We start from the raw sequence: 27574 nt of genomic DNA, 5'->3' as shown, positions 1-27574 counted from the left end.
GTGTGTGTGTGTGTGTGTGTGTGTGTAGTGTGTGCGCGTTATGTGTTGTGTGTGCGTTGTGTGTTGTGTGTTGTGAGTGTGAGTGTGAGAGTGAGAGAGAGAGAGAGAGAGTGAAGTGTGGCAGCTGAAGCGGCGGCGCTCCAAGCCTCTCTGTCACTTTGAGGCCCCCGCGCTTCCCTGTGGTGTCCTGGCAAATAGCCTGTCCAGAATTCCACATCTGCCTTCACTCAGGCGCTTTGTCTTGCAGACATTTATCTATACTGATTGAGAATGTTGCTGCTGCAGCCACGTACGGCCGCATACATGGCTTTAACCGCGTTTTTGTGTGCGTTTGTGCCTTCAAGTGTACAGGCTGCATTACATGTATGAAGCATATTCTTATTTTTGTACTTGATAACTGTGAGAGACCGCTGAATGGGCGCAGAGGCCGAAGAATGGAGCTCTAATGAATCACTCTTATTTTTGCTCTTTTCAATTTCCTTTCCATTTTATTCCTGCCCAGGCAAGCTGAGAGTCCTCTTTGTCCATAACACAATCTGTTTGCTTCTGCTATAATGGGCCAGAGTGGAGATTTGCGTGTGTGTGTGTGTGTGTGTGTGTGTGTGTGCCAGGGACAGGAACTCATTTTAACCATCCCCCAGGTGTTAACTTGAACAGCACCCCCCAGCCAAGTGACAATAATATGGCATTTTTTTTTTTTTTAAAAGGGAGGAAGGCAGAAGCTCAGTAGATGAGGTTGGTATGGAACACAACACTCAGTACATAGTAATTACAGAGCCCACTGGGGGATCTGACGAGGAGAGAAAAGGGATGGGGAGGGAAGAAAAAGGAAGAAAAAACTATACAGACTATACAATGCAGACAGGAAGGTTCATTAGGGCTTTCTCATTAAGCCCCCATTACAACTGCTACAAAAGCCACAGAGGCGCCATTAAGGAGCAGGAATGGTGTCCAGAGCAATTTCATCATGCTTTTCATACACCCAAGTGATGGTTTCTGATGAATACCTTACATAGGGAGAAAAATAGCATATGAACAGGGATTTGAGAAAAGACCTGTTTTTTTTTCTATGCTCTCATTGTGCTTTTTAGCCATGGCACTTTTCTTAATTATATAATATGCTTTTAAAAAAAACTCCTGCCGTAGTTATCATTTCAGCTCTGTCTTAATTGCCAGAATGTAGTGTTGGCTTTTATTTTTTTAATGGCTGAGATGGTGCTGTTTGCGGGTCCCTGTGTGCGTGCGTGCGTGCGTAAGCTGCCAGGAGAAGTGTTCAGGTTGGAGGCTAATATCCTCCTGTTTTCCCCGTGTGCTGCAGTGGGCAGCAGGAGGACATTACGAGGCCTCGGCGGCGGCAGGAGCCGCCCGGACTCCTGAAGGCCAGAGGAGGGATTATCCGCAATCTCCAAGAGGAAATTAAGACGCTCTCGGACAAGACCACGCCAAAGAGGAATGAGGTACGGACACTGCCTTGTTCTCTTCTTCCATTTTTTTCCTCAGCGCCTTTGATTTTGAGGAAGCAACTTTGAAGTGCAGCTTTAGTTTTTTTATGATATTGCTTGCCGCGTGCGGCTCAGGACTTTACACATGTTGTGAGTTAGACGCAGTGTCTTTGCATGGGAATCGTTGACATATCTGCCCTCTAGGCCTTCGAAATGCCATTTCAGATGAAATACTGCTCCTTCGCTTCCCACACCTCCTTAGGAAGTGTTGACAAATTAAAAACACCAGTGTTTTACTATCTGTGGCTTGCGCCGGGACAAATCGAGGAGTTGATTTTGGTAAACCACATTAATTTGCAATGCGCTTCCCGCAACAAACAGTCTTAAATCAAGTCGACTCTACCGCTCTTTAAGATTTCAGTATTTATCAGAGAGAAAAGTGAGTGTGTTATCGTCATTTTTCTCCCTCCTCCAGCAGATGTCTATCTTACCTGAAGAGTGATTTCTAAGATAGCAGTCAGCTCTGCATGAAATTTGGCCTTGGCTGGCACAAACGTGTTATTCAAAATGCCTGCCAAGAAAGCTCAAATGGAAGAGTGCTATCTGTCTCTTTTGGTGAAATGAATGGTCCTGGGTTTTATAAATATGAGTTGAGTTATCCTGAAGCATCAGCCTCTCTCCTTTGTCTCGTGTGTGTGTGCGTGTGTGTGCGTGTGTGTGTGTGTGTGTGTGTGTATGTGCGTGCGTGTGTGTGTGTGTGTGTGTGTGTGTGCGTGTGTGTGTGTGTGTGTGTGTGTGTGTGTGTGTGTGTGTGTGTGTGTGTGTGTGTGTGTGTGTGTGTGTGTGTGTGTGTGTGTGTGTGTGTGCGCCCCTGGAGAAGACTGATGCCTTGTCGCAGCTGCACGGTCGTGTCGCGTCTCTTGAGAAACTGCAGGCAGAAAAGGTGGCTGAGATCGCCGATAGAGACGTCACCATCACACGGCTCCGCACACAGCTCCGGCTGGCGCAACAGGACACACAGAGCCAGGTGACCGCACACACACACACACACACACACAGCAATGCCCACATACAATTCATGCACACTCATCAGCACACACACACACACACACACACACACACACACACACATACATCAATGCACACACACACACACACACACATGTAATTACACACACACACACATGTACAAACTCTTTCTTTCTCTCTCTCACACACACACACACACACACACACACACACACACACACACACACTCACCTGAATCTGCCACTCTGGCCCCCAGAGGAACCTGTCTACGATTATCTGCCGCACCTCTCCCATCTGACACCACCACCATTCCCATCAGCCTCCAGCAGCAGCCTCACACACACACACACACACACACAGACACACTCGACCCACTGGGCCGCCACACTGGTCTGTCCTCGATGCTCCGGTCCTTTTGTAATCACGCAAATGGCCTCCAACACCATGATCTCATGCTCCGTGTAAGTGGCGCAGACAGAGAGGTGATTGATGCCCACTCCCCCCCCGTGCCAGTGCGAGGTGGTGGCGGAGGGGTGGCGTCGGCTGTTAGGTGCGCGAGGCCGGATCTGAATATTTCCCTTTGATCTGGAGCTGTCTGTGAAGAGTGAGGAGGTGAGGGATGCACCAGGAGCAGTCAGGCCAGCCACCGCAGCTCCTAGACAGGGATGTGGATACAAACGCTGGGTCCTAAACCCAGCCGGCCATCCTGGAGCTCCTAGATAGTGCTATGGACACACTGCTAACCCAGTCCATGGTCACGTATTACGGCCCTTGGCATCTGCTGTGACCCTGCTATTCTGGAGCTGACCCAAGCCTGCCTGTTGGGTTCAGTGTGGGACAGAGCCAACTGTCCACCTCTCCTATCCACACACCAGTGCGTTCGCTGGCCTGCGTCCCTTTAGTGGTGCGTTCGGAAAGGACGTGTCCCGGGCGGCTCCCCGGTCTCGTCGGTGGGCCTCGGAACCTCTCGCTGGCCACCCGGGCAGCGGGCGCCTCAACAGCCGTGTGTTTTTGAAATAAGCTCTGTGTGCTTTGAGAGAAACACGCACGGCCACGCAGGCAGGCAGGCGCAGCTGAGCTGAGCGGAGCAGGGGCGACTCCAGACTCCGGAGATTATTCAAAGCTCATGTGTTCACGTCACCAGAAATGGATTCTGACCCACAAATCCAGCACCTCTTTATGTCACATAGGCGCGCAGGGCAGGCGTCTCTTCTTTCCTGTCGAGGAGCTTGTTGTGATACACACACACACACAAGCCTCGTCTTTTATCCGAGTCCCCTAGACACGGGCGCCCCATGTCATTAGTAAGTATGGAGATGCTATTATGCTCCTAATACAGCCAAATGGGTTTATCTGGTCAGTGTCTTTGTGTGTGGAGGGAGCGCTGGTGCGGGGAGGCGGCCCTTTGGAGATGAGTCTCTCTGTTCCCCCGCAGTGGTCCCTTACCAAGCAGGGAGCCCCCCCCCCCCCCCCCCCCCCCCCCCCCGGCGCCTTGTGATGCAGCCGTCACCTGCGGCGCACCGGCAAGGTATTAAGAAGCCTCTCTCTTTTTCCTCTCCTCTCCTCTCCTCTCCTCTCGCTCACGCACCAGCAGCTCACTCCATTCTGCCGCTTTGGGGGCCTCTGAGTCACCGGCTTTAATTGAGGAGAGGATTTATCGTCGCCTCCTGAAAATCTAGCAGATAAACATTTTAGCATTGCTGGTGTGTGAGAGAAAGAGAGGGCTAGCTGGGAAACGGAGGGGAATAATAGCTCTTTGGCTTTAATGCACCCTCTCTTCTTACCTAACCGCGAGCAGACCTCTTACCACCCATGCAACGTGCTGATTACATATATGTGTTTAAGGCCATCCTGGGTGCTCCAGTTCCACTGGCATCGTAAGAACATACATTAAGACCAGGGAGTAGCTTTTACTTGTACATGATTTAGGCCTCGTGCGCAAGCATAGATAATTCCTCGCGTGGTTGTTATTGAAGATTCTTGCTTTTATGTACTGTACCTTGTTATATTAGCACTTTCGTATTAGCCATCAGCACCTTGAACCACACATCCACATGATAATGACGGCAGTGAATCATAGCAGCTATCTCACCCATGTCCTTAAACAAGTGCATTGTTAACCCCAGTCGAGGGATAATGACAGAAAAAACCTGTTTTCCCCTCCATTATGTTGCCGCACTCCACATATACATACATATGCCATAACAAGTGGACGCGACACCTCCACCGCCGCAGTCCCAGGTAGCGAGCTGAAAGAAAGCGTAAGCAGGTGTTATATTAGTCGAATTAAAGGCTGTCAGGTTCGAGCTGTGCTCTGTGTTATTTAGCAGGAGATTGCACAGTGCCACACATCGGCCTTGTCTGTTAATACTAATAGGGTCAACACTTTGGATGAGTTTTATTCCCCATGTGTCTCCGAATGCCAATAAAACTTTAAAAATGCATTAAAAACAAATTTGAGAGCCACAGGGTTCAAAGCAATTGCGTTCCTCACTCTGGAGCACAATCCCTTGTGGTGTTTTCCTCCCCCATCCCCTTTTTATGCGAACAACAGGGACCAAAAATAGTCGTTTTCCCCAGTTTTGTATATGCCATCCATGAAAAATTAACCTGAGCCTAAAACAAATAAATGAAAACGGCTCAAATCTCTTTGTTTGAATTCCAAGCTGTGGTCATGCCTGATTCAGCTCTCACTCACGAGTCTGGACCAAGTGTTCAAATTAATCAAAAAACTATTGATTTGCAGGCTGTAGCACCACTGTCTGTCTGCATATTAATACTGAAAGCCTTTTCCTTTTTCCTCTCACTGTTTAATTTCTTTATATCTTCATAATTGATTAATGTTCCTTTGTAAAGAAGAGGATGAATAATGTATTAGCGCAATAGCCGGGGGCTAATGAGAAAATGTTTAATTTGGGTAAATGTAGCTGTGTGTTACGAGCGGCACAGTTTTTGCCGGTGCTCAGACATTAAATGGAGCCACTCCAGAAGCCTGTTGAAGGGAGCGAAGCTGGCACAATCTGGCACAGAGGCTGGCATGATCATCATTACGCTAAAACGCCGTAATGATAATGAAAGATTGAAGAGACAAGCGCTTGATTGTTAGCATCTGTTTTTGTGTCGTGAGGGGTTTGATGAATGCGTCTTAATATCCTGCAACCTCTACTTCCCCCACAGCCCCCCCCCCCCCAAACACACTCACTCATTCATAGTATCACTGGCCAATCCTCATTGAAACTGTGCCAGCGACAAAATGAAACAAATTGAATAAACAGCACTTATCCCTAACAAGGGGGCGTAATTAAATATGCAAATAACCCCAATAATATCATTAACCTCAGCTGGGCACGCGCCACTCAGGAGAGCTTTCATATGAGAGCCAAATTGAGATGCGTGTGTGTGCGTGCGTGCGTGCGTGCGTGCGTGCGTGCGTGCGTGCGTGCGTGCGTGCGTGCGTGCGTGCGTGCGTGTGTGTGTGTGTGTGTGTGTGCGCGCGCCTGTGTGTCTATATACAGGATCAAAGGAGGTAGTTCCCTTGCACTTATGATCATTTCCCAGACGCCCAGCCCAGACCTGACCAGTTTGATTAGTGTCTGTACTGCAGGCTACGTCTGTGCTCGGAGCTGTGTGTGTAAATGTGTCATCCGTATGAATATGAAGCAGGCCCTGGTGCATTAGTAGGGAGAGGGGATCTGTAGAATGGCCACGCGAAGCTCCTCTAATGCCTCATAATCAGACAGGAGCTATTTATTGTATGTCTGTGTGTTTTTATGTTGCGTGTTTGTATTGCCCCTAGGCTATGTCGTTGTTTGTTTAGATTAGTTATTTCCTATAAATCTGTGGAAGTACATGTGTCTGTGTCCTTAATTCACACATTTGTATACATGTATGTGCATCTGTGTGCACACAGGTTTATTTTGATCGTTACTTGATTAAACTATTACAAGTGTCATATGTGATGGCTGTGTGTGTGTGTGTGTGTGTGTGTGTGTGTGTGTGGTTACGGTTACTTGTGGCACCATGCGTGTGTGTGGGCCCCACTGGCACATTATGCGAAGCATATGCTGCAACTCCCACTCAGGGTGGCAGTGGGGAGGAGCCACTTAGAGCTCTAATTGCCCGCTAATGTGACACACTGTGATAAGCTAGTGGGCGCAGGGGGAGGGTGTTGGTGTTAACCAGGACGGGCCTGTCACCATGCCAAGACTAGTTGGCACTGCCACGCTCTGCTCCACGCTGGCGCGCCTCTTCTCTGCCACACCAAACAGCTGTGGAGGCACTGGCAGCAAAGCCTCTGTTGTGCTTGGTTAAGAGCTTTAATATACGCTCAGGAAGCGGGTAGGGGAGAGGGGGAGGGAGTTAGGCCCCAATGGTTGTGAAGAAGAGCTGATGGCATTTGCATCATTGTTTCATTTGATTGCCGTATCTCGCGCTAAGCTCTATGTCATGTTATGATGGTAATTGGCTTTCTTTTAAATGTGATGCATGTTTCTCCGTCTCAAAATCTGTAGTTTCTTATGATTCTGTTTTGTTTCTTATGAAGGCCTGGTTTTGAAAATGAAGAGTTAGTGGCCTAGAGTGATTTCCCCCCCCCCCCCCTCCCTTGTGAACATTCCTTGGCTTAAAGTCATTATTGTCTAATTAAATGTAGCGTGCTTACCACCGGGTGCTTATTGCAGCAAACACACACATTTATGGAGATAAGTCGTACGTGCCAGGATTGCGTAGGGCTGCGGTGGCTGTGGACGGGGATATTGAATCCCGTTGAAGTGGGCAGTGTTTATTTAAAGACTCTGTGCAGAGCATCCCTTAATTGTGTACCGCGTTTCCTGGAGTTCTGCAGTGTGATCATTATTCAGTCAGAGGATATGAAAGAGACAGTGTTCATGGGTTCGGCAGTGGCGGAGCGCACGAGGAAAAGAATGCCGAGCCGTTTTTGAACTTGAAACCACAGCATTTGACATTTGTTATGAATGGCCGACTTGAAAAATAAAAAAAAAGAAGAGGCAGGAAAGAAAAAAAAAAATGCTGCTCAAACAAGTTGCCTTTGTTACTGGGAGACGGCGAAGAAGAAAAAAAAAAAAAAAAAAAAAAGCCTGAGCTCTGTCACTGCGACAGAGCGGAGGACTTTCCGATGCGGTCGGCTCGTCTCGGTTTGCCTGAGCCCCGAGTGTGACATATGAAGTGTGGTGTCAGAACCACAGGCATGTGCTTAAAGACGCTCCGCCATGAGCAGGCGCAGAGCAGAGCAGAGCCGAGAGGCTGGGGATTTATGCCTCACAGGAACACAGTCGAACGCACTGGGCCAGCCGTCGCCCACACGACGAAGACCACAGAGAGATGAGCGTGTAAACACCAGAGTCTTTTTACAGCTCCGAGTAGTTTGTCACTGTTGCCTCTCAGCTCGGGAGCAGTGGGACAACTAGGGTCTGGTGCTCTTAATTGCACGACGACAATGTTATCAAATTCATTTTGAGAGGATATCCATTATGCTGTTTGGAAAGAAAACAAAAATATGTTCTAAGTCTATAGTTTGTATCTCTGAACGGCAAGTGTCACTGTGGCTGTTCACGGGGAAAGAGAAAGGAAATGATAAAGTCGGACGTTGGTTTAGACACCCGCCTTCATTACCTCGTAATGGTGAAGGCATGCTGAGGAATAACATTTACTTTTCGAGGTAGCTAATAAATCCCACGTAAGACATCACATCTCTGCGGAAAACAAATAAAATGCTAAGTAGGAGCCGTGAAGGTGAACTCAAAGTTGCGAGGGAACGGTACTGGGAAGCAGCCACGATCCCAGGCCCAGTTTATACACCCGTCAGTGATTAAATGGCCGCCATCACACTTCACTTTTTTTCCCCCCCAATGAGTGCAGAGTGCAGTGGTACACACATGTACCCACACACACATACACACACACACACACGCACACGCGTGCATGCGCTGGGGCTTCATCAGTTCAATCTTGAGGAGTTAGCATGATTTAATCCCATTTTCTGTAGCTGGGCAGCGTCCTCACCAGAGTCGACTTTGCATAAGAAGTGTCCATTACTCTGTCTAATGGCCTCATGTGCTTTGAATGGAGCCCCGGGCCTGTGCGTGGCAGCTCGGGGGTACGCACCAACATGGGCCTGATGGGAGTCCAACGCCACGGAAATGATAATTCATCAAATTCTGCTGATGCGCCGTTCCCATGCCCTTGCCTTATTGTGCGGAAATGAATTAGATTCCTAATTGGAGTGCTACCGACCATCAGAATTGCTAATAGAATTGTCTGGTCTAGGCTAGTGGGGAGACTAAAATAGGGAAACCGATTATTTTGAAAATGTCTGCTTACTGTCAAGGTAAAATGGGGAGTATCAGTTTTAAGTTACGTTGCGCCGTTCACCATGTAAATTCTTAATAGATTCAGATTTAGCTGTAGGGCTTTGTCAATATTGCCTAATGATACACAATTCCATAAACTAGTCTTGACAGCTGATGCGGGCATGCATATTGCATAATCATGTATAATGTGTAATTTAGCATGTTGTTGGTACTCATGATAACCGTCTTTGCCCAGTTTGTCATGTTTCCATCTGTTACCTCTGTCTCCACACCTACATGACCTAAACGCTTGATGTAAGATGGTGTTATGACTCCTAAATGTGAAATAACTACATTATACATTATGACAGCCATGCTGACGATGAGTGACATAGCTGATCATCTGAGGTTGGTTGTATCAGGTGGTTAAAGGTGGAACAACTGATGATACCGCCACGACGGCACATTTGTCTACATTTTCCAACTTGAGCACGCAGACATGAGTTAAATTGTTGTGAGTGTAAAAGCTAGTAGGATTCCATTCCTAAAATGTAACCGGTTGCCCCAGACCTTGATGTTGGCCTGCAGCAGAATAGTAAAATATTCTAGTATAGTGCCGTTTCTGGTTGTCATCCTGGGCAAGGCGTGTGAATGTGTTGGGGAAGCAGAGGGGTTTTTATTATGTCTTTATGTTACGTCTGTGGGCTCAGCCCCGCCAATCATTACTGGTCATTACTGGATTTCTCTCCCTGGGGTACTCGGCTAGCCACCTGAGGGACGACCCCTTGACCACTCTGAATCAATCATTAATGCCAATTTAGACCCAGAATTGGCCATGACCTGCAAAGTTTGGCGTGCGTGTGTGTCTGTGTGTGTGTGTCTGTGTGTGTGTGTGTGTGTCTGTGTGTGTCTGTGTGTGTCTGTGTGTGTCTGTGTGTGTCTGTGTGTGTGTGTGTGTTTTGTCTCTGTGTGTCTCCTCCTCTTCCACATGTAGATCGAATTCACACAAGGTATTGTGATAAAGATGAATTGCTCTACATTTTTCATGTGAATGTGTGTGTGTGTGTGTGTGTGTGTGTGTGTGTGTATGCTTGCGCACGTCTGTCTGTGTCAGTGGCTTATCATAAACACCCCTTGCTGCTCTGCTCTGCATTTTTGCGCTGGCTTTGTTATCAGGCATAAGCATTGTAGTTATGAAAGAGAAATATTACGGTCCCTTGGAGTTAATGAATACTTTCATAAACTATCCTCTCAGCATGAATGTTTTAAGGCGCTTGTCATAACACTCACTTGCTTGCACATGACAGCTGGCATCTGTTACTGCAATTTCATCCTGAATATTTTATAAGTACCTCTCCAAATCCGTCAGAATCACAACCAAAAGGGGCCCTCTTTCCCACCACGAGTGTAATGCAAGACATATTCACAAAAGCATCTTTATCTGAACGCTTGTGTCAAAACAGAAATAAGACCAGTTTGAATACGGAGGTCAGGCGTTTTAAATATATTAAAGTGTCATCTACAATACTAATCTGGGAGGATATGCATGGATGTTTTTTCTTCAGGTTTTTCATGGATTTTTAGTTAGGAAAACACGAACAGCACTAATACAATGCATTGGACATGCTCTCATTTGTGACAAAGTAAAAGCTAATATTGCGGTCAGTCTAAAGCCTGTGATGCTGGATTCAGAAGAGCAGCAGCCCGGCTTAGGCCTGTATGTGATTATGTGGTGAGATTGAGCTTTCTTCATAGATGGGTCACTCACTCTTGACCTTGTATGCATGGACAAGGTAGCTCACCATGGTAACCTGGGTCCCCGGGCTTCCAGGAGAGTGGATCATTTTAGCCTTCTTCATGTTCGACTTTTATTGGCTGCAGAATTGAAATGTCATGCTTGGTGGACGAAGAAGCGAGTCATTTCTTACACGTGATTAAACCAGACCCTGCAATATAAAGCAGTATAGCCAGCTTAGATGGGGAGACAGAGACGGAGAAAAGCATTCAAAAACATCGAGGAAAAATGCATTGAAGATTGTATACTTATACAAACAAAGCTGTCTTGTCAAAATGCTGTAATTCTTTTAGTTGATCTGAGCGAGTCCTTTGTGAATATACACAGTGTATGTATGTATATATGTATGTATGTGTGTATATATATATATATATTTATAAACAGTATACATGGTTGGATTTTCTTTTTAATAAGCACCTGATGTATCGTATCAAACATGTGGCAGATGCGGGGAAAAACAGATACAGCTGATATGAATATTAATGACAAAACCAATTACCCCTGGGATGTGTTGTTGGGAGCTTAGCTTGACTGACGCACTCCTCACCTCTGCTACTGTGCCATCAGCAAGAGACCCCCCCAAGGCTTTTTGAGGCTGATCTATGCAGAGGTAATTTCCTTAAAGATGAGGTCTGTCCACTCGGTAATAGACTCGGCCAAGTCCAACTGCCCATGATGAACCCCGGTCAAAAAGACACCAGCAGAGACGGACACATGACATTTTCGCGTACGGGGTTACTGTGCTGACAAACTGCTGTTTGAAATACAGTTTGTGATTCTGTTTAATGTCATTTATGTAATACATCTCTGCATTATGTACATATCTATTTTTAAGTGGATTTGAATTATTTATATCGATAAAATCTCAATTTAGTTTTTGTGTGAATTGCGGGGGGCATTTTTATACATTTGCCCAGGTGCAGATGGTGTAGAGTAGAGTGTGAGCGTCGGAGTGTCTGAGTGAGTGCTATCTTGGTGGACAGAGAGGTGAGCTCCACTCACCGGAGAGTGCTGATTGGCCTGGGCTCTAAGCACTGCCTGACTTAGAGCTGATATGTTACTTAGTGCCACACAATGCCGACCGCTCGAGATTAAGTTAGATTAATTGATTGAACTTTGAAGGAACCCGCCGGAGATGGAGGGAGGGGAAAGCTGTTCGTCTCTTCATTTCTCTATTCGGAGTTGTGTAGGCAGGGATTGCTGCCTGACTTGGACTATCGACTTCTCAGGCCACTTCAGGAAGCTCCCGTCTCTCAGATTTTAAATGTGTGACTGGAGATTAAAGGAAGGTGAAAAAGTCTACAGAAATGAATGTGCTGATTGAGAACCATCTCCAAATATTTATACTTAGGTGACTCGCTTGAAAGCAAGAATGAAATTAAGAGTCTGTAGTCAGGCCAAAGTAAGATATGAGAGTGTAACTGTCATTACTGTGGAGGTTTGAAAGTTTTGTGCTTCAGTTGAGTGACGGGGAGCGTAAGGGCCTTGAGATTTGAATTATGGATCTGGCATATTTTATTTGAGTGTTAACAGTGATAATAGAAAGACATCTGCATTGATTGGCCTTCATTTGTTTACAGCTCACTTTAATTGCTTTAAAATACCATTTGTCAGCTTTATGTCGTATCGACAAAAGGCTATTGATTTATCCGATTTTGGATTTGTCCTGTCTTTTGTACATAAAATTCGCATATGTTGTTCAAATGGGAAATAGTGGCATCGATTTCCTTAACTTGAGCCCAAATGCTAAAGATTTTCGGATAAGCTTTCTCATTACTTAAGCCGAAATCAATAAGGAAGAGCATCTTTTAATGAATGAGTGGTTTGCACACTATGCTGCTGAAATGGGGTCCTGCTCATCCACTGCCTGACCAATCGATCATCAAGGTTGCTTAAGTGAGGTCCAATTGGTTGACATTGTGGTTTCTCTTGTGTATAAACTCTCCCAGCTCCAGAAGAGCAAAGAGCTCGCTCGCAGACACAAGATGAGAATCTGGTCGCTCGGAGAAAAAAGAGACACTTCGGCTGCGGAGGTAAGGAGGAAATGACATCGTCCGACGCACCCAATCAATGTCCCCTTTAATGCTCACTTCCACTTCCAGTTCTCAGAAAACTGTGTGAGAATATCTCACAGATTACGTCTGTTCTTTAAGTGTTCAAATATCTGTGAAAAGCCTTGTCTTTGCTGCCAGTCTTTTGATGAGTGAAACATCCATAATTCAGTCTCTGCCGAGAGTAGCATCTTACCTGCTGTGAGTGTGTGTATCAGGTGTGTGTTGTCCCCTCTGTGTGTGTGTTAATGCTGAGTCTTTTCCTTGTGTGTGTGTGTGTGTGTGTTTCCTGGCCTTCAGAAGCATGTGAAGCTGACAGAGACTGGCCAGCTGAATGCGAGATGCGAGAAGCACATGAGGGATGAGGAAGAGGATGAGGAGGAAGAGGACGAGGAGGTGGCAGCCGAAGTGGCCCAGCTGTCAGCTCAGCTCCAGCAGCTTCAGGCCGAGCTGGAGAAGACCAGAAGCCATCATGTACCTGCCACAGGCCAGGTAACGCGCCGCTGCACGCCCCAAAACACACACACACACACACGCACACACACACACACACACACACATGCACACACACACACACACGCACACACCAAAACACACACACGACCCCTATGCCCTTCCCGCGTCTGTGCATTCAGTCTAATTATCACACCTATACCCAGAGATATAAGCATGTCACAGCACAGCTCCAAACACCATCCCCCTGTAAACTATTCACACCATCCCAACTGCATCTGTCCAACGGCCTTTCTTTAAATTAACACTTCCTTTATTTGACTCTTTTTTTGCATCACACAGAAAGCCCTCTACCTATGTGCTTACAGGGATTAACTCAGCAAATCCACTGGAGGTGTCAAATTTCTTCTTTTTTTTTTTTTTTGTTGAGGAGGGGGGATCATAAATATGGAAGACGCATAAGTTTCAGGGCTGGAAAAGAATCTGAATTTTTTTTGTTGTATGTCCTTTCGCCGTGTAAAGTTTGCTTTAAATGTCACACATTAGCATATGAACTTTTAAATGAGCTTGTTTGCTCAGTGATAGACACATGTAAATACAGACATTGCATATATAGGTTGGGTTGTCAGAGGGTTTTTATTTTCTTTTTCTTATTTTCTTCTTCTTATTCTATATCTGGTCCTCAAAAACATTAATTAAAAAGTGGCTTGGGATTGCGTCTGGCAAAAATTCCGAGATTGACTGACGATACGGAATGGCGCCGAGCCGACCTCCGTCCTGAATATCGGCTAGTTGAAATGGAAATCATCCTGGCTGTCTTGATTTAGACCGACGTGATTGACAAGCATCACTCCCAATATAAAACTCCCTTCATGCATTATTCAGACTCTTACCTTTCCCTTGTTGTGGAGGCTGTTTTTCCCGGGCTTCCAGCGCCTGAGCCAAGCCTAGCAGGTGGAAGGCATCAGAGCCACCCGAGAGAAACTATGATTACAAAGAATTGTGGGACGCTGGAGGTTTCATTCTGCTGCGTTTTTCGTCTTCCGTTTTTTTAGAGAGAGAGAGAGAGAGAGAGAGAGAGAGAGAGAGAGAGAGAGGGGAGCACACAAAGATGGAAATATTCACAATATCTATTTAGCAAACAAATCCGGAAATAAAAACAACAAATCAACAATAATTCTGCTGCCAGCAAGAATACGGTCGGATTGGCGGCGTTTTGTTGTGTTTTGTTGTGTTCTGTTTCTGAGCGCTCCGTTTCTGGGCGCTGGTAATGTAAACAGGAAACACAAACACGTAACGCAAGCGTACCTGTGCGAGTGTGCACCGGCCCTTTGGCCTGTCCCTGTTCCCTGTGTTATTTTGCGTGTGTTTCCAGTAAAGATTACAGCCTACCAGCGCAACAATACCTGAAGCCGTACATCATGGGCTAAATGACAGGTGGATTAAGACAAGACAAAGGGACAGCGGCCCCAGACATCCCAAAGCCAGTATTTAATTATTCCTTTCTCTGTGTGGAGCGGAGGAAACAGAGAGGGGGGGTGAAATTACATTACGGTGCCTATACCTTCAGTATATAAAAATGATTTAACGTGTACCTCGCTTTCAGCATCATTGAGTAGCTGTAATGTGCTGTTCCCTGCCTGTCTCTCCCCGACTCCTGCTCCTGCTCCTGCTCCTGCTCCTGTTCCCGCTCTCTTTTGCTATGTAAAACATAAGCAGTTTAGCAACGGGGGGGAAGTTTTAAAAATAACCTCCCAAATTACCTGTAGGGAATTTTCTAAACTGACATGATTTGGAGACCACCACGGTGAAAAAAAAATAAAAATACATCGCTTGCATGATAAACAGTGAATCTGATCAAATCGTACAGTAGCATAATCATGTTTGTAGCACTGAATTATTTAACCTTTGAATGACCCGACAGAATGCCAGTGCCCCAATCACAAAGCCTAATTGAATCTCCTTTGTGGCTCGGAGACTGATGAAAAAATAAAATTGAAGGTGAAATATGTATGCGCCCGAGCCAAGTGCTTTATGAATTGCCTGGGCTGCTATTTCTGCCTGTCTGGGCCGTGCATGAGAAAGGATGCCTCGCGTTCTTATTACTGCCTACCTCCTTTGTGGGGATATTCCTAAAGGATAATCTGATTTATTTGCAATTTTCCTTTAAGCCTCTTAGTGTTTACTTCTAAGATTAATATTTTTTTCTGTATTATTAATACCCATCCATAATTATGACCAATATGGGCATGTTTGTGTGAGATATGTTGTTTTCTTTTTTTTTTGTAGAAAAAGACTGAATTCCTTAGAGACTGCTGTGGTCTGTGAAATGGACGGATGGTTCTCTGAATCTTGATAGAGGGGGAAAAAAATGGAAAGAGAAGAAAAGAAATTTCTATTTCAGACGAGCTAGAGATTGAGGTGGCAAAAGGATGCCCTCCGTGATTGATAAGGTGTCGAGTCACACTTAAGATGGCCGCCGCTGATTGGTGCTGAGGGATTCGTAATCAACGCAAGGCATCTGAGCCGCGAGCGCCGCTCACTCCCTACACATCATATGTCAGGACGCTCACGCTGACGACTGCCTGAGCCCAGGGAATGCTGGGAATGTGCGCGTTTGATCCTCACACTATGACACGCTTCTCTACGGGAGGGAACTTCATCAATTCCATTTGTGTCGTTGCCAGCCAAGTACGATTAAAAAGCAAACAACAAGCAGAAAGACGACAAGCACTTCAATCAACATGTTTAGCAATTCGGTAATGATTCCACTTGGAGAACCGATGCATGTCCACTTTATTTATCAGTTTTGGAGCACATTTACGGTGAGCTCCGCCATGTTTTTTCGAGAACAACAGCCAGAACGAGGGCCTGTGAAAAGCCATAACAAAGTTGATCAGTGAATCAGGGCAGTTTTGGATCAGGCCGCCTCTGAAAGCACCCTCCCCTGACACCCCCTCTCGCATTTAGCAACACAAAAAACACTGTACCCGCCTGCACGCCTCCGATGGCTGAGGTTGAAAAGGCAAACGCAGGAGTGAGACAGGAGGGGGAAAACGAGGAGAAAGAGAGAGCGCATATTCTGTCTGGGCATAGAAGCGTATCATTAGCCTTTTTTTTCATGTCCGTCTAAAAAGCGCAGGCCTCCAGGTGTCGTCTTGTCAGGTTGAATGGTGAGGCGGTGCGCTTGCGAGGGAAGACGGCCGCCTGTGCTTTGTGTGGTGTGGAAAGGTTAACTGAGCCGTGGGGCTTTTTTTAAACCAGCCATAGAAGAGAAGAGAAGCAGAGACGGGCGGAGAGGAGTGGAGAGGGCGGAGGCTGGCAGAGTGGGCAGCGCTCCTGTTTTGGGGTGGGCTGCTGCCCCCTGACATCCCCTGCCCGGCTGCCCTGCGGAGCGGAACACATCTGGACTGGCACAGGGGGGCATTTCCTCGCCAGGACAGGGCAGCAGAGGGGTGGCACACAGAATGGGGGCAGGAGGAGAGGCGTGACGGGGTGGAGGGGTTACTGCTCAGGACCAGCTCCGACCAGCTCTGTTTACTCATCACCGTGGAGATGGGAGAGTGGCCAGACACCTGTATGTGGTCAAGAGGTGACCGGGAGATTTACACGGCAGACTAACTTCTACTCAACACTAATGTGCCATTCCTCAGTAGCACCGTGTGGCCGAGAATGATCAGGTTTATATGGAGATCTCAGCGAGCACCTCTCCAACAAGATTAATATTTCTAATCTTTCTTTCTTTCTTTTTCTCTCTTTCTCTCTCTCTCTCTTTGTAGCAACTCATTCATATCATCCTTGAGGAAGGTGCTTAAATAGCTAAATGTAGTTATCACAAAATGTGAGTGTTTTTTTTGTTCACAGCCAAGGCCTGACATAAGAGAAATACATAAGTGCGTGCTATTGTGCAGTGTGCACTGTACAACATTTCATTGAAGTAAACAAAAATCTATATCAGGCAAGTTCATTAAAGCGCCCATCTGTGGCCTTGCTTTTCAAAGCCTCGGCCAAGGACGTGCGGGCGCTTTGTTTTTCTGAATTATAAAAACAATAATCATCGCCGCGGTAACGGCACTAATGGCCTTTAATTGGAATTGATCTGGAGTTGAATGGCCATTAGCCGCGTCTGCTCCGTGCGCACACACACACACACACACACACACACACAGCGCTCCTCCGTCTGCCCCCTGTTCCCCTGGTGAGCGGGCCAGTCGGCCTGGCGGCTTTGTCTGGTCTGCCCCCTCTCACCAGCGTCTGGACGCTGTCTCCCTCTCCCCTGCCTGCTCGTGCTGCGCTGTGCCGCGCCGCGCTGCATCCTGGGTAAGACAGCACTGTAAACAGTGAGCGGTGGGGGGACGCAGCCAGGCTTGCAGAGGCTAACTCCGTGAGGGATGGCGCGTGAAGTGAAAGCTGTAATTTTGACAGGTGGCAAGGTGTCGTGTCGTCAGGGTAGCGGGGGGGGGGGGGGGGAGTGGGAAAGGGCCACTTGTGCGAAGCCTTGTGTCTCTGGGCCCACTTTGATTAATGGCTCTAATTAAAAGGTGAAATCAAGCATGTGAAGACGAGGGAGCGCTTTAGGTCGCTGTTTGGGGCTTTTCTCTTCTCCGCGCCTGGATCATCCATCTAAATATGGCCACTCACTCTCTCTCCCTCTTCCGCTCTCTCTCTCCCTGCCTTTCCCCCTCCCATCTCTCTCTCTCTCTCTCTCTCTCTCTCTCTCTCTCTCTCTGCCCTCAGCTGGTGGGGGGTTGGCAGGGGCCAGATGCTGGTGGTGTATCTCTGAGGCAGAGGTGGAGGGCTAGAGCCCGGCTCTCTATCACTCTCCTTTTTTCTCCCTCGCTCTCTCTTTCTCACTCTTCATTATATCCCTTTGCTTTTCTCTCTGTTCCTCTCTAAATCTTCCTATGACTCTCTCTCTCTCTCATACGCACACACACACACACACACACACACGCGCACACACACATACACACAAACCCACCCACACACGCACACACACGCACACACACACACACACACACACACACACACACACACACACACACACACACACACACACACACACATACGAGTGATGGCAATACAGGAAAGACATGAGGCAATCAAAATGTGTGTCCAATAGAGGTTGACAGATATGACCAGATTAGTGTGTGTGTGTGTGTGTGTGTGTGTGTGTGTGTGTGTGTGTGTGTGTGAAATTAAACACTGTGCTGAATACAGAGAAGCGGTGGCTCCTATGCAGTGTCTTGGCCAATCACGAGGCTGCAGCAGAGCTGTCATAGGATGTGCTTTAGGGAGCCTGCAAATGGTGTCTTTTCTTAATGGAGCCATTTGAATGTTTAATCTGCTTCAAATGGCCCCCTACCCGCCACCCCCACCCCAACCCATGGGATACATGAAATGCACACACACACATGCGCACACACACACACACACACTCACTCACAGTAGTTACTAACAAGGCTGGAAAGCTGGCATTACGGTGTGCAGCTAAACTGGTCCCTGAGGGAGAGTAGCCCTGCCCTGGCCCTGTGGTAGAATGCTTAAGCTCCAAATCCCTTGTTGGATTCCCCCATACAGACACATACACATGGAATACACACACGCACACACACACACACACACACACACACACACACACACACACCAATGCTGTCTGGTTCACAAACGTACCTACCTGCTCAGTCAATACAGGCAATCATATACACATACACCACCTTACTCACTTGAACCCATATAAACCGCACACGTGTTCACCCACACATGTGCATGGAAATGAACTTTGCAGACAGACACACAAAGACATAATTTTACACATCAACACACACACACACACACACACACACACACACACAGGCAGGCAGTCAAGAGGGGATGCAGCAGCTGCTGGAGTTTCCTACTGTATTCAGATGCTGTCGGTTTTATCTGTTTCCACTAACTGCTTTTGCATGTTGAGGATGAATAATTCACTGCCACCAATGAACACAAGACACTTGCTCATTTAAAGGACAGAGACGACCATGAAATAATAATGACTTGGGAATCTAACAAGGAGCCTGTAATTTCTTTAATTGTGAGCAGCCGAGATGAAGGACTTTCTCCTTCCCCCCTCCTGTTTTATCTAGACCACTGATGACAAACGATTGCGAGAGCTTGTGTATTCTTTTTAATTTTCGTCCAGAGCCTAGCCGTTGTTCAACCCTTGGCGTATCCAGTGTGATTGATGTGCTTGCATGCGTGGGTGCCTTGCTAGGCCAGTATTTATGGTGCTGCATATGTACGTGTCATTAGACCGATAGGCTGATGAATTTGTCCGCTGATGGCCGCTCTGTCACAAATCATCTGAGTGTTATTGGATGCTAATGTGGACTAGGCTTTGCACAGATCCCGCAGCTTGTGGCTGAACACGGCTGCAAAGTCCGCATTTTAATAGTGGTCATTTGCGAGATTATTTCGAAAGCGCCCTTGCCCAAGTAGGGAGTAGGAGTCCTTTTTTTTCCTTTTCCCTTTTCTGTTTCTATTCTCCCTGTGAGCCTGCATGTGGCAGCGTGTGTGTGAACCAGTGTGAGGTATTGCCGTCGAGCTCATTGCTCTCAAAAATCAAAGTTAAATGGGTCATCTATCATCAGAATTTGTGTCTGGACGACTTGTCTGAGCATCAGGGTGATTTATGGTTCGAATTGGAGGAGTCAACCATGCATGTTTCTTAGTTTATCGTTTGATGCTGTCTTCAATTAAATGTCTATAAACAGGATGATGGCTTTACGACATTGTCCATCAATAAAGGCGATCAGTTTTTCTTTCTTTTTCCCCCCCTTCCTTGCATGGGGATATGTAATTTCCACCTCTCTAATGTCCTCTCAGACGACGGCGTTGGTGGTTTTCTCGCCCTGCATGTCACCAAATGAAAAGACCTAGCTGCGAGCGGCTCTCATTTGTCATTAACTAAATAGTGTAATTTGATCATCCCACGTTTCCTGCGTCTCTCTAATTTCATTAGCCCAGGATTGTTGATTATTCTTCGCTTGCATCAACAAGCAAAAATGCCACCTTAATGATCTGCATTTTGCTTATTATATTTTCGCATTTTTCTCGTTTTGTTATTATTGCCATCATTTTTCTAAATAAAAGTGTTCTCAAAAATTCAATTTTCTACACACGGGGTACACCAGCCCAAGCATGTTTGCTGATTAGGGCGTGCGTAAAGGTTATAAGCACAATGTCACCAGGGAATAGAATTCTTTGTCAGGGCCTTGAGGATAAATCAACTGGCGGGGGGTAGGGAAATTTGAGGGGAGAGGGAAATCGAGTGGGGGAGAAAGGGGGGAGATTGGGAAAGAGGGAGATGGGGAGAGAGAGGGGAGAGAGAGGAAAGACTTCCATTTTTCCATCAGGACGTTGAATAATGACATTTTCCATGTCTCTGTGCGTCTGAATTCAGCTGTGAAGCGCCATGCGAGCTGCAGCCTCCTTCCCCTCTGTCCCTGTCACACACAGCACTAAACTGTGTTTTTCCTGCACAGGGGAGTGGACCTAGCATTCGCTTTGCTTTCTTCCACCCTAATAAGGTTGCCAATATATCTGTGTGTTTGTGTTTGTGCGTGTGTGTGTGTTTGTATTCTACAGTATGTGTCTGTGTGTGTATTTTTCTCACACAACAGGAAATGATATGGCTCCATTGATAGGGCGGTAAACAAATGAAGCATTTTGTGCACAGAGCCTGGCAACCCTGTTTAATGCAAGCACTCTTATTTGATCCCCCCCCCCCTACCCCCCCTCTCCCCTCTCCTTCAGTGCTGTGGAGTAACTGGCGGCTTTATTGACAAAGGTAGACCCTAGGAGATATGGGAGATATCAAATCGAAGCGGCCAATTACCGGCATGTTCGTCATTACGGTTCGCGGGGCCTTCGCCGACGCTGGAAAAACTCCCTTTGATTCTTTGTTTAGCGGGATTATGCATCTGTCAAAAAAAAAAAAAAAAGGCAGGTGCTCTCAAACGAGACGGCCTGGCAGAAGAATGTAAACGTGGAGGGGAAATATGCAAACACTGCATTGTTTCTGTGTTCGCTGCAACGCCGTCTCTCCCCTCTTTGTGTGTGTGCCGCCGAGAAGCGCTGCTTGGCTGTGTGTGTAATGTAAGTGCACAAATCACCAGGGGCTAAGGTGCCGCATTGTGTATTGTGCTCTTTAAAGCGTGTGCACTGTGTACTACTATGGGGGGATGGGGGGGGGGGGGGGGGGGGGGTGTTCAGCGATGGCTGAGACCAACCGGGCTGCTGGAGCAAACGTTACACAGGCTAAAGGAGAAAAATTACACAAGGTTGTTCAGAAATTAAAAAAATAAGAGGAACTGATTTAATCTTTCCCCCTTTGGTAAGAAAAAATGGATGCTGCGGGGATGGTGAGTGTGTGTGTGTGGGGGCCGGGGTAGGAGGGGGGGGGGGCAGGGGTGGGGTTACACAGAGACCTTGGCATTGGCTGAAGAGGGTGAAATTAATCAGTGTGCCATCTACGGCCGAGCCTCAGTTAATCACAGGCTTCAGCCCTTTATTCAGAAAATGATATATCTGCAGCAAATTACCATATCATGGCAACTGCTACACCCTCCAAACCCCCTGCCCCTACCCCTGGCAGACCCCCAGCCTATTTTGTCATTTGAAACAGAACCTTGATTAACAGCGTTTTAGGCAAAGAGTTGAGAGTGTGCGAGCGATGGGAGAAAACACTATGAATATTAAATGTATTGTGTCGAGACTAGATGGGATTCTTCTTTTTTTTTTTATCGTCAAAGTCCTCTAGAGTCTTGCATGTTTGTGAGGAATGCACTCTCCCTGAAAAGCACATCTTGAACACATTTTGCAAGGCGCTTATACATCATCTATGATATGCGACGCAGAAGGAACTATACATTTAGAATAATAATTCTTATAGTAATACTATGCGATCGCAAGCGAAGAGAACCATCACCGTAAGCACAAAGAATCATAGAAGCGTAGGAGTTGTTGGCTGGTTGTTCACATTTCACTGTTTTTTGGTTGAGACCAAAAACTCCACATCGCAACCCCATCCAACCCACACGAGCAGCACCACCTTTCCACCCCCCACTCCCAAAATGACAGACTTTTCCATACGGCTTGCATGCAATCACATGAAAGATGAGCACTGGCTCCATCTGCTAAACTGATGAAAAATACAGGTTCTTTTTAGCCTTGATTTACAATCTGCATCACTGCCAAGATCCCCCCACCCCCTCCACCTCAACTCACCACCACTCCTGACTGCCCCCCCAACACACACACACACACACACACACACACACACACACACACACACACACACACACATATATATATAGTGTGTGTGTGTGTGTAAACATACACACACTCCCTCATTCATTCATCTCTCTCATTTTTACCGCATTTGACCCTACCCCCCCCAACCACACACACAAACTCAGACCCCCATGTGTCCCATGCCCCAAGTGTGTGGTAGGGTGGAGGTGATGTGTGGGGAGGGCGGAGGGGTGTCAGGATCAAGAGCTTTGGGGAGAGGGAGCGCTTGAAGCGGTGGGGGGCAGGAAGGGTTGCGGGGGCGTGCAGCCTTAAATGTCCATTGTTCCGCCGAAATCTCCCCCAGCTCCTCTCTTTCTTTTCCCCTCTTCTCTCTTCCTCTCTTCTCCTCTTTCTCTTTGTCTCTCCTCTCTCTTTCCTCTTCTCTTCTCTCCGCTCCTCTGTTCGGTGTACACTCCTCAGGGGCTTGTGAAAGAAGGTTCCCATGTTGGAGTTAATGCGGGAGCGGGTCTGGCCCTCATCTGGCTGTGATCTGGCACAGATCGGAAGTGACTGTGTGCCGGATATGTTTGGGTTTTCAAAAGGCAAGCGTAGAGTTGAAAGTGCAGTGCAGAGTTAAATGAAATGACCCCAAAAAAGGCCTGCTGGTGTCTTGTGTGTGTTTGTGTGTATATTTCAGAGTTCTGTCTAAGTGTTGGTATCTGTGAGTGTGGTTGGGTGTGTGTGTGTGTGTGTGTGTGTGTGTGTGAATTGTGTGTGTGTGTGTGTGTGTGTGTGTGTGTGTGTGTGTGTGTAGGCCATGTCTAAGTCCAGATGTGGTGGGTCTCTCCTGGGTCGTGGCAGGAAGACGAGCTCTGTGAATCTGTGAGACCCTCCATTTCACGGCCCTCTGTTCCCATGTCTGTGTGTGTGCGCGCCAGAATCTCTGTGTTCATGTGTGTGTGTGTGTGTGTGTGTGTGTGTGTGTGTGCTGTGCATATGTGTCTCACTATATATGTGTGTGTACAGTACACTATGTCTATGTGTGTATGTCTGAGTCTGAGTCTGTGTGTGTGTGTGTGTGTGTATGTGAGTATCTATGTTAGAGTCTGTGTGGGTGTGATGAGTCAGGGTGGGTGCATGTGTTTGTGTGCCTGTGTGCGTGTACAGTATATATATACGAGTATATGAGCATGTCTGTCTTTTGTGTGTGTGTGTGTGTGTGTGTGTGTGTGTGTGTGTGTGTGTGTGTGTGTGTATGTCTGTCTCTGTGTGTGTGTGTAGCCTGAGCTATGCCTCTCTTCCTGTGGAGATGGAGAGCAGATGTAGATCCAGGAAGGCCACTGCTCTCCGACCCTCCCTCACTGTCTCTCTCTCTCTCTCTCCAGCCCTCTCTCCTCCCTCACTGTCTCTCCCCATTACCGGGGCGACGAAATGACGGACAGCCCGGCCAGCCAGCGGCCTGAGAAATGAACCTCTCCGCAAGGTTGCCTTTGTTAATTGGCTAATTAAACACATTAAACGCCCCGCCGCTGACCTTGGTGAGTGGCAGGAGGGATGTGCAGGCTCTCTCCCCGGTGAAGCTCCGGCTGCTTTGGGGATGATTTATGGAAAGGCCCGTGACTCTCGTCCGTGTTTATAGGTCATAGAAACAGACAGAAAAAAATGTGAGTCCTAAGTTAGGTGGTGATTTTTTTTAAAAGAAAAAAAAACATAGTTTGGTTAGATTGCAGTTGTTTAGCGTTTAGGTGCCCTTTCCTAAAAAGAGAAGCCTCACTTTGGGATGGATCACGCTCGCATTCAGGCCAAGTCTGGGCCCTGGATGTGTTAGGCCATCAGATGATTAGTCAGTTGGCCCTCTGAACTCTCCTGTCTCTGTATTTTATCTGATTGTGTGTGTGTGTGTGTGTGTGCGTGTGTGTGTGTGTGTGTGTGTGTGTGTGTGTGTGTGTGTGTGTACGTATGTGTGTGTGTGTGTGTGTGTGTGTGTGTGTGTGTGTGTGTGTGTGTGTGTGTGCGGCAGACGGCAGGCCGGCTAGCGTGGGAGAGAGATCCGCTCGGTGAAGACCACCAGGGAAAAGCGGAGGAGAGCGAGGAGCAGCGGAAACAGATGAGTGAAGAGCTGGCCGTCTTAAAGGAGAACCACGCCGCCGCCAGACAGGAGGTACAGTACAGCCTTACTGTGTGTCTGTCTCTCACTCTCTCCTCCCTCTTCTGCTCTCTCTCTCTCTCTCTTTCACTCTCTCTCTCTTTCTCTCTCCTCTTTTTTTTCTCTCTCTCCCTCCCTCTCTCTTTCTTCTCTCTCTCTCCTCCCTATTTTCTCTCTCTATCTTTCTCTCTCTCTCTTCCCTCTTTTCTCTCCCTCTCTCTCTCTCTCTCTCTCTCTCTCTCTCTCCCTCCTCTCTCTCTCTCTCTCTCTCTCTCTCTCTCTCCTGTTCCCCTCCTAAGGCCTGACACACTCATACCAAAGGGAGCACGCTCTTCTCCTCCCAGTGCTGGGCCCTTTGATCACGGGGGTTGTTTCACAGGCTGCTCTTTGCCAGTGTCAGATGGGTTTAGTCAGAGGGGGCGAAACATGGGTTCAGCAAAGTTGAGCGAGCCTACCACTAGCGGTTCTTCTCATAGGAGGGCCTGTGCATTTCTGTAATATACAGTGATATGAGACCTGACAGCATTAGACAGTCAGTTTATATGAGAAATAATAAGTATGTGTCTGTGTACATTTTTTCCCCCATTTGAGTGGCCTTTTCACCCAAAGCTGGGACACACACACACAAACGCACACACGCACGCACACACGCACACACACACAAGCACGCACGCAAACAGCATGTGTGCCTGCAGATAGCTCACACTGGTTCAAAGGCCCAGTAAGATGCTCTCTCAAGTACATCAGCTTGAAAACACACACTGGCACGTTCATAAGCACACACCCACAGCCACCCCCCCCCCCCCCCCATCTACACACACACACACACACACACACACACACACACACACACACACACACACACTCACACACCCCCTCCCCACAGACACACGCACACACAAACGAACACATGCAGAGCCGCTGCCGGCTCCCGATCTGCTGATCTGCATATCAGTGGGCTGCTTGGTGGCGTGCCAGGACCCGGCCTTGAACAAGACATCAGAGATAGGGCACGGTGACACGGCGACATGGAGCAGCGCAGGCTGGAGTGGCATCAAGCGCCCGCCACCACCCTCACCACCCTCACCACCCTCCTCCTCTCTCTCCACCCCCCACCTGGAGTTCAGGCTGATTAGCATGGGAGCAAAGGGTGGGGGGGGAACAGCTGTGAAATTACAACCTGCTTAATTTAATTACCCCCGGTAATTAATTCATATCTGCAGCCAACTAAAGGGAGGAGGTGGGATGGGGCTGGTGGTGGTGCGGGGGTTTGTGTAAAGAAGTCATTAGCCTAATTAGTTAATTAATTGTCTGTAGCGGTGTCCCGCTTTAGCTGTGTCTTCATTATGGGATGTCTGGCCTTGGCAGCGGTTGGGCTTGTTTGATGAAATCTGGAGGAGCTGATAATTCGTCGCTGTCACACGCCGTAATGAGTGCCTCCCAGGCCCCATATGCTCCTGTTTGGGCTCTGACAGAGGGAGAGAGAGAGAGAGAGAGAGAGAGGGAGAGAGAGAGAGAAGGAGAGAGAGAGAGAGAGAGAGATGGGTGAAGGGGGGTACCTGTTGAGGGCAGCGCTTGCACAAATGCCAGCATATGCCAGTGAGCTACCACTGTGTGTGTGTGTGTGTGTGTGTGTGCGTACAGTGCGTGTGTGTGTGTGGCGGTATGTGCTCACTGCTCATGGATGCGTTTGTGTAGGTTGATCTGTGTAGGCACATGCAAGTGTGTGTGTTTATCTGTACATGTGCGGGGCCGTGTGTGTACATACTGTATGTGTTTGTTGGCTATGTGCCAGGTTCATCTTATAATATTATGCCAGCATTATGCCATCCCTATCTACGTGTGTGTGTGTGTGCATGCCTGTGTGTGTGTGAGTGCATGCCTGTGTGTGTGTGTGTGTGTGTGCGTGTGTGCATGCCTGTGTGTGTGTGTGTGTGTGTGTGTGTGTGTGTGTGCATGCCTGTGTGTGTGTGTGTGTGTGTGTATTGAGCGTGCCCATCATTCTCTCTCCTGTCTGGTCATTGACATTCCTCCTCTCGGCAGACTGGATTAGCATGGAAGAACAGCAGCGTCAACAGACAGCTCCGAGTCTCCACAGTCAGTCACACTTCACCAGCCGAGAGAGAGAGAGAGATAGATAGATGGGAGGTGTGTGTGTGTGTGTAGGGGGGGAGAGAGAAGGCGAGTGTGTAATTGTGTGTGTAGGTGGATGTGAGGTATGCCTGTACAGTATGTTTGTAATCGTAGCAATATTGTGTTTCTACCTTTGTTGATGTACCGGCATGTGTTTGTTTGTATGTAGGTTTGATTACGCGCGCTTGTTTGCATATTCCAGGTGTTTGGGAATAGGCCAGAATAATCTGTGTGTGTCTGTGTTTGCTCATGCGTTTGGGCTCAAAGCCACTCTGGCTGGTTGGCAGTCATGCTGTCAGGCACTGAAGCCTCCTTTCCATACAGGCACCTTTGTGTGTGTGTGTGTGTGTGTCTGTGTGTGTGTGTGTGTGTGTGCGCTTGCGCGTGTGCGTGTGCGTGTGCGTGTGCGTGTATGTGTTTAGGTATGCCACTCTTGCTTTCTTCCTTTCCATACAGTCCACTGCAGATATGTGACATCCATAATTGTGTGTGCGCGTGTGTGTGTGTGTGTGTGTGTGTGTGTGTGTCGCCATGTATGGTCAAGGGCCCATTTCCTCTCTCTTCTCTCTCTGTCATTCCCTCCATCCCACTTCACATCTTATCTTTCCTTCTTCATCACTTCCTCCCCTCTCCCACTTCCCACTCCCCTCTTCCTCTTTTCTATTTCATCCTCCACTTCCTCCTTCCCCCCATTTTACTCTTTCTGTCCTCAACGCCTCTCTACATTTCCTCCTCATCTCTCCGATTCATCTCTCTTTCATCCCTCTCTTTCCTCTCTTTCTCTCTGTCTCAGTATCTCTCCATCTCTCCTCCTCCTTTCTTGCGCCTCTGTTGCTACTCATGTTCTGTTCTCCAGCCTTCCTGCTGTGAGACCTTCTCGCTCACCTCCTCTTCAGCCTTTCATTTCATTCAGCTCTCTTCCGCAGCATAAGGGTGTGTGTTGT

At 47.6% G+C, this 27574-nt stretch overlaps 1 protein-coding gene across 1 annotated transcript in view; it reads left to right on the top strand.

The window, feature by feature from the left end:
- The window catches only part of LOC134065810 (centrosome-associated protein CEP250-like), a 138748-nt gene that overhangs the window by 6436 nt on the left and 104738 nt on the right, over positions 1–27574 (top strand). The window contains exons 3-7 of the mRNA XM_062520898.1: positions 1319–1457; positions 2323–2469; positions 12524–12607; positions 12926–13117; positions 24372–24512. Coding sequence (XP_062376882.1) covers positions 1319–1457; positions 2323–2469; positions 12524–12607; positions 12926–13117; positions 24372–24512 — 703 coding nt within the window. The remainder of the gene's footprint in view (positions 1–1318; positions 1458–2322; positions 2470–12523; positions 12608–12925; positions 13118–24371; positions 24513–27574) is intronic.

The sequence above is a fragment of the Sardina pilchardus genome, chromosome 19, assembly GCF_963854185.1.
Source record: "Sardina pilchardus chromosome 19, fSarPil1.1, whole genome shotgun sequence".
NCBI classification, from domain to species: domain Eukaryota; kingdom Metazoa; phylum Chordata; class Actinopteri; order Clupeiformes; family Clupeidae; genus Sardina; species Sardina pilchardus.
This window is presented reverse-complemented; position numbering and strand designations above follow the sequence as displayed.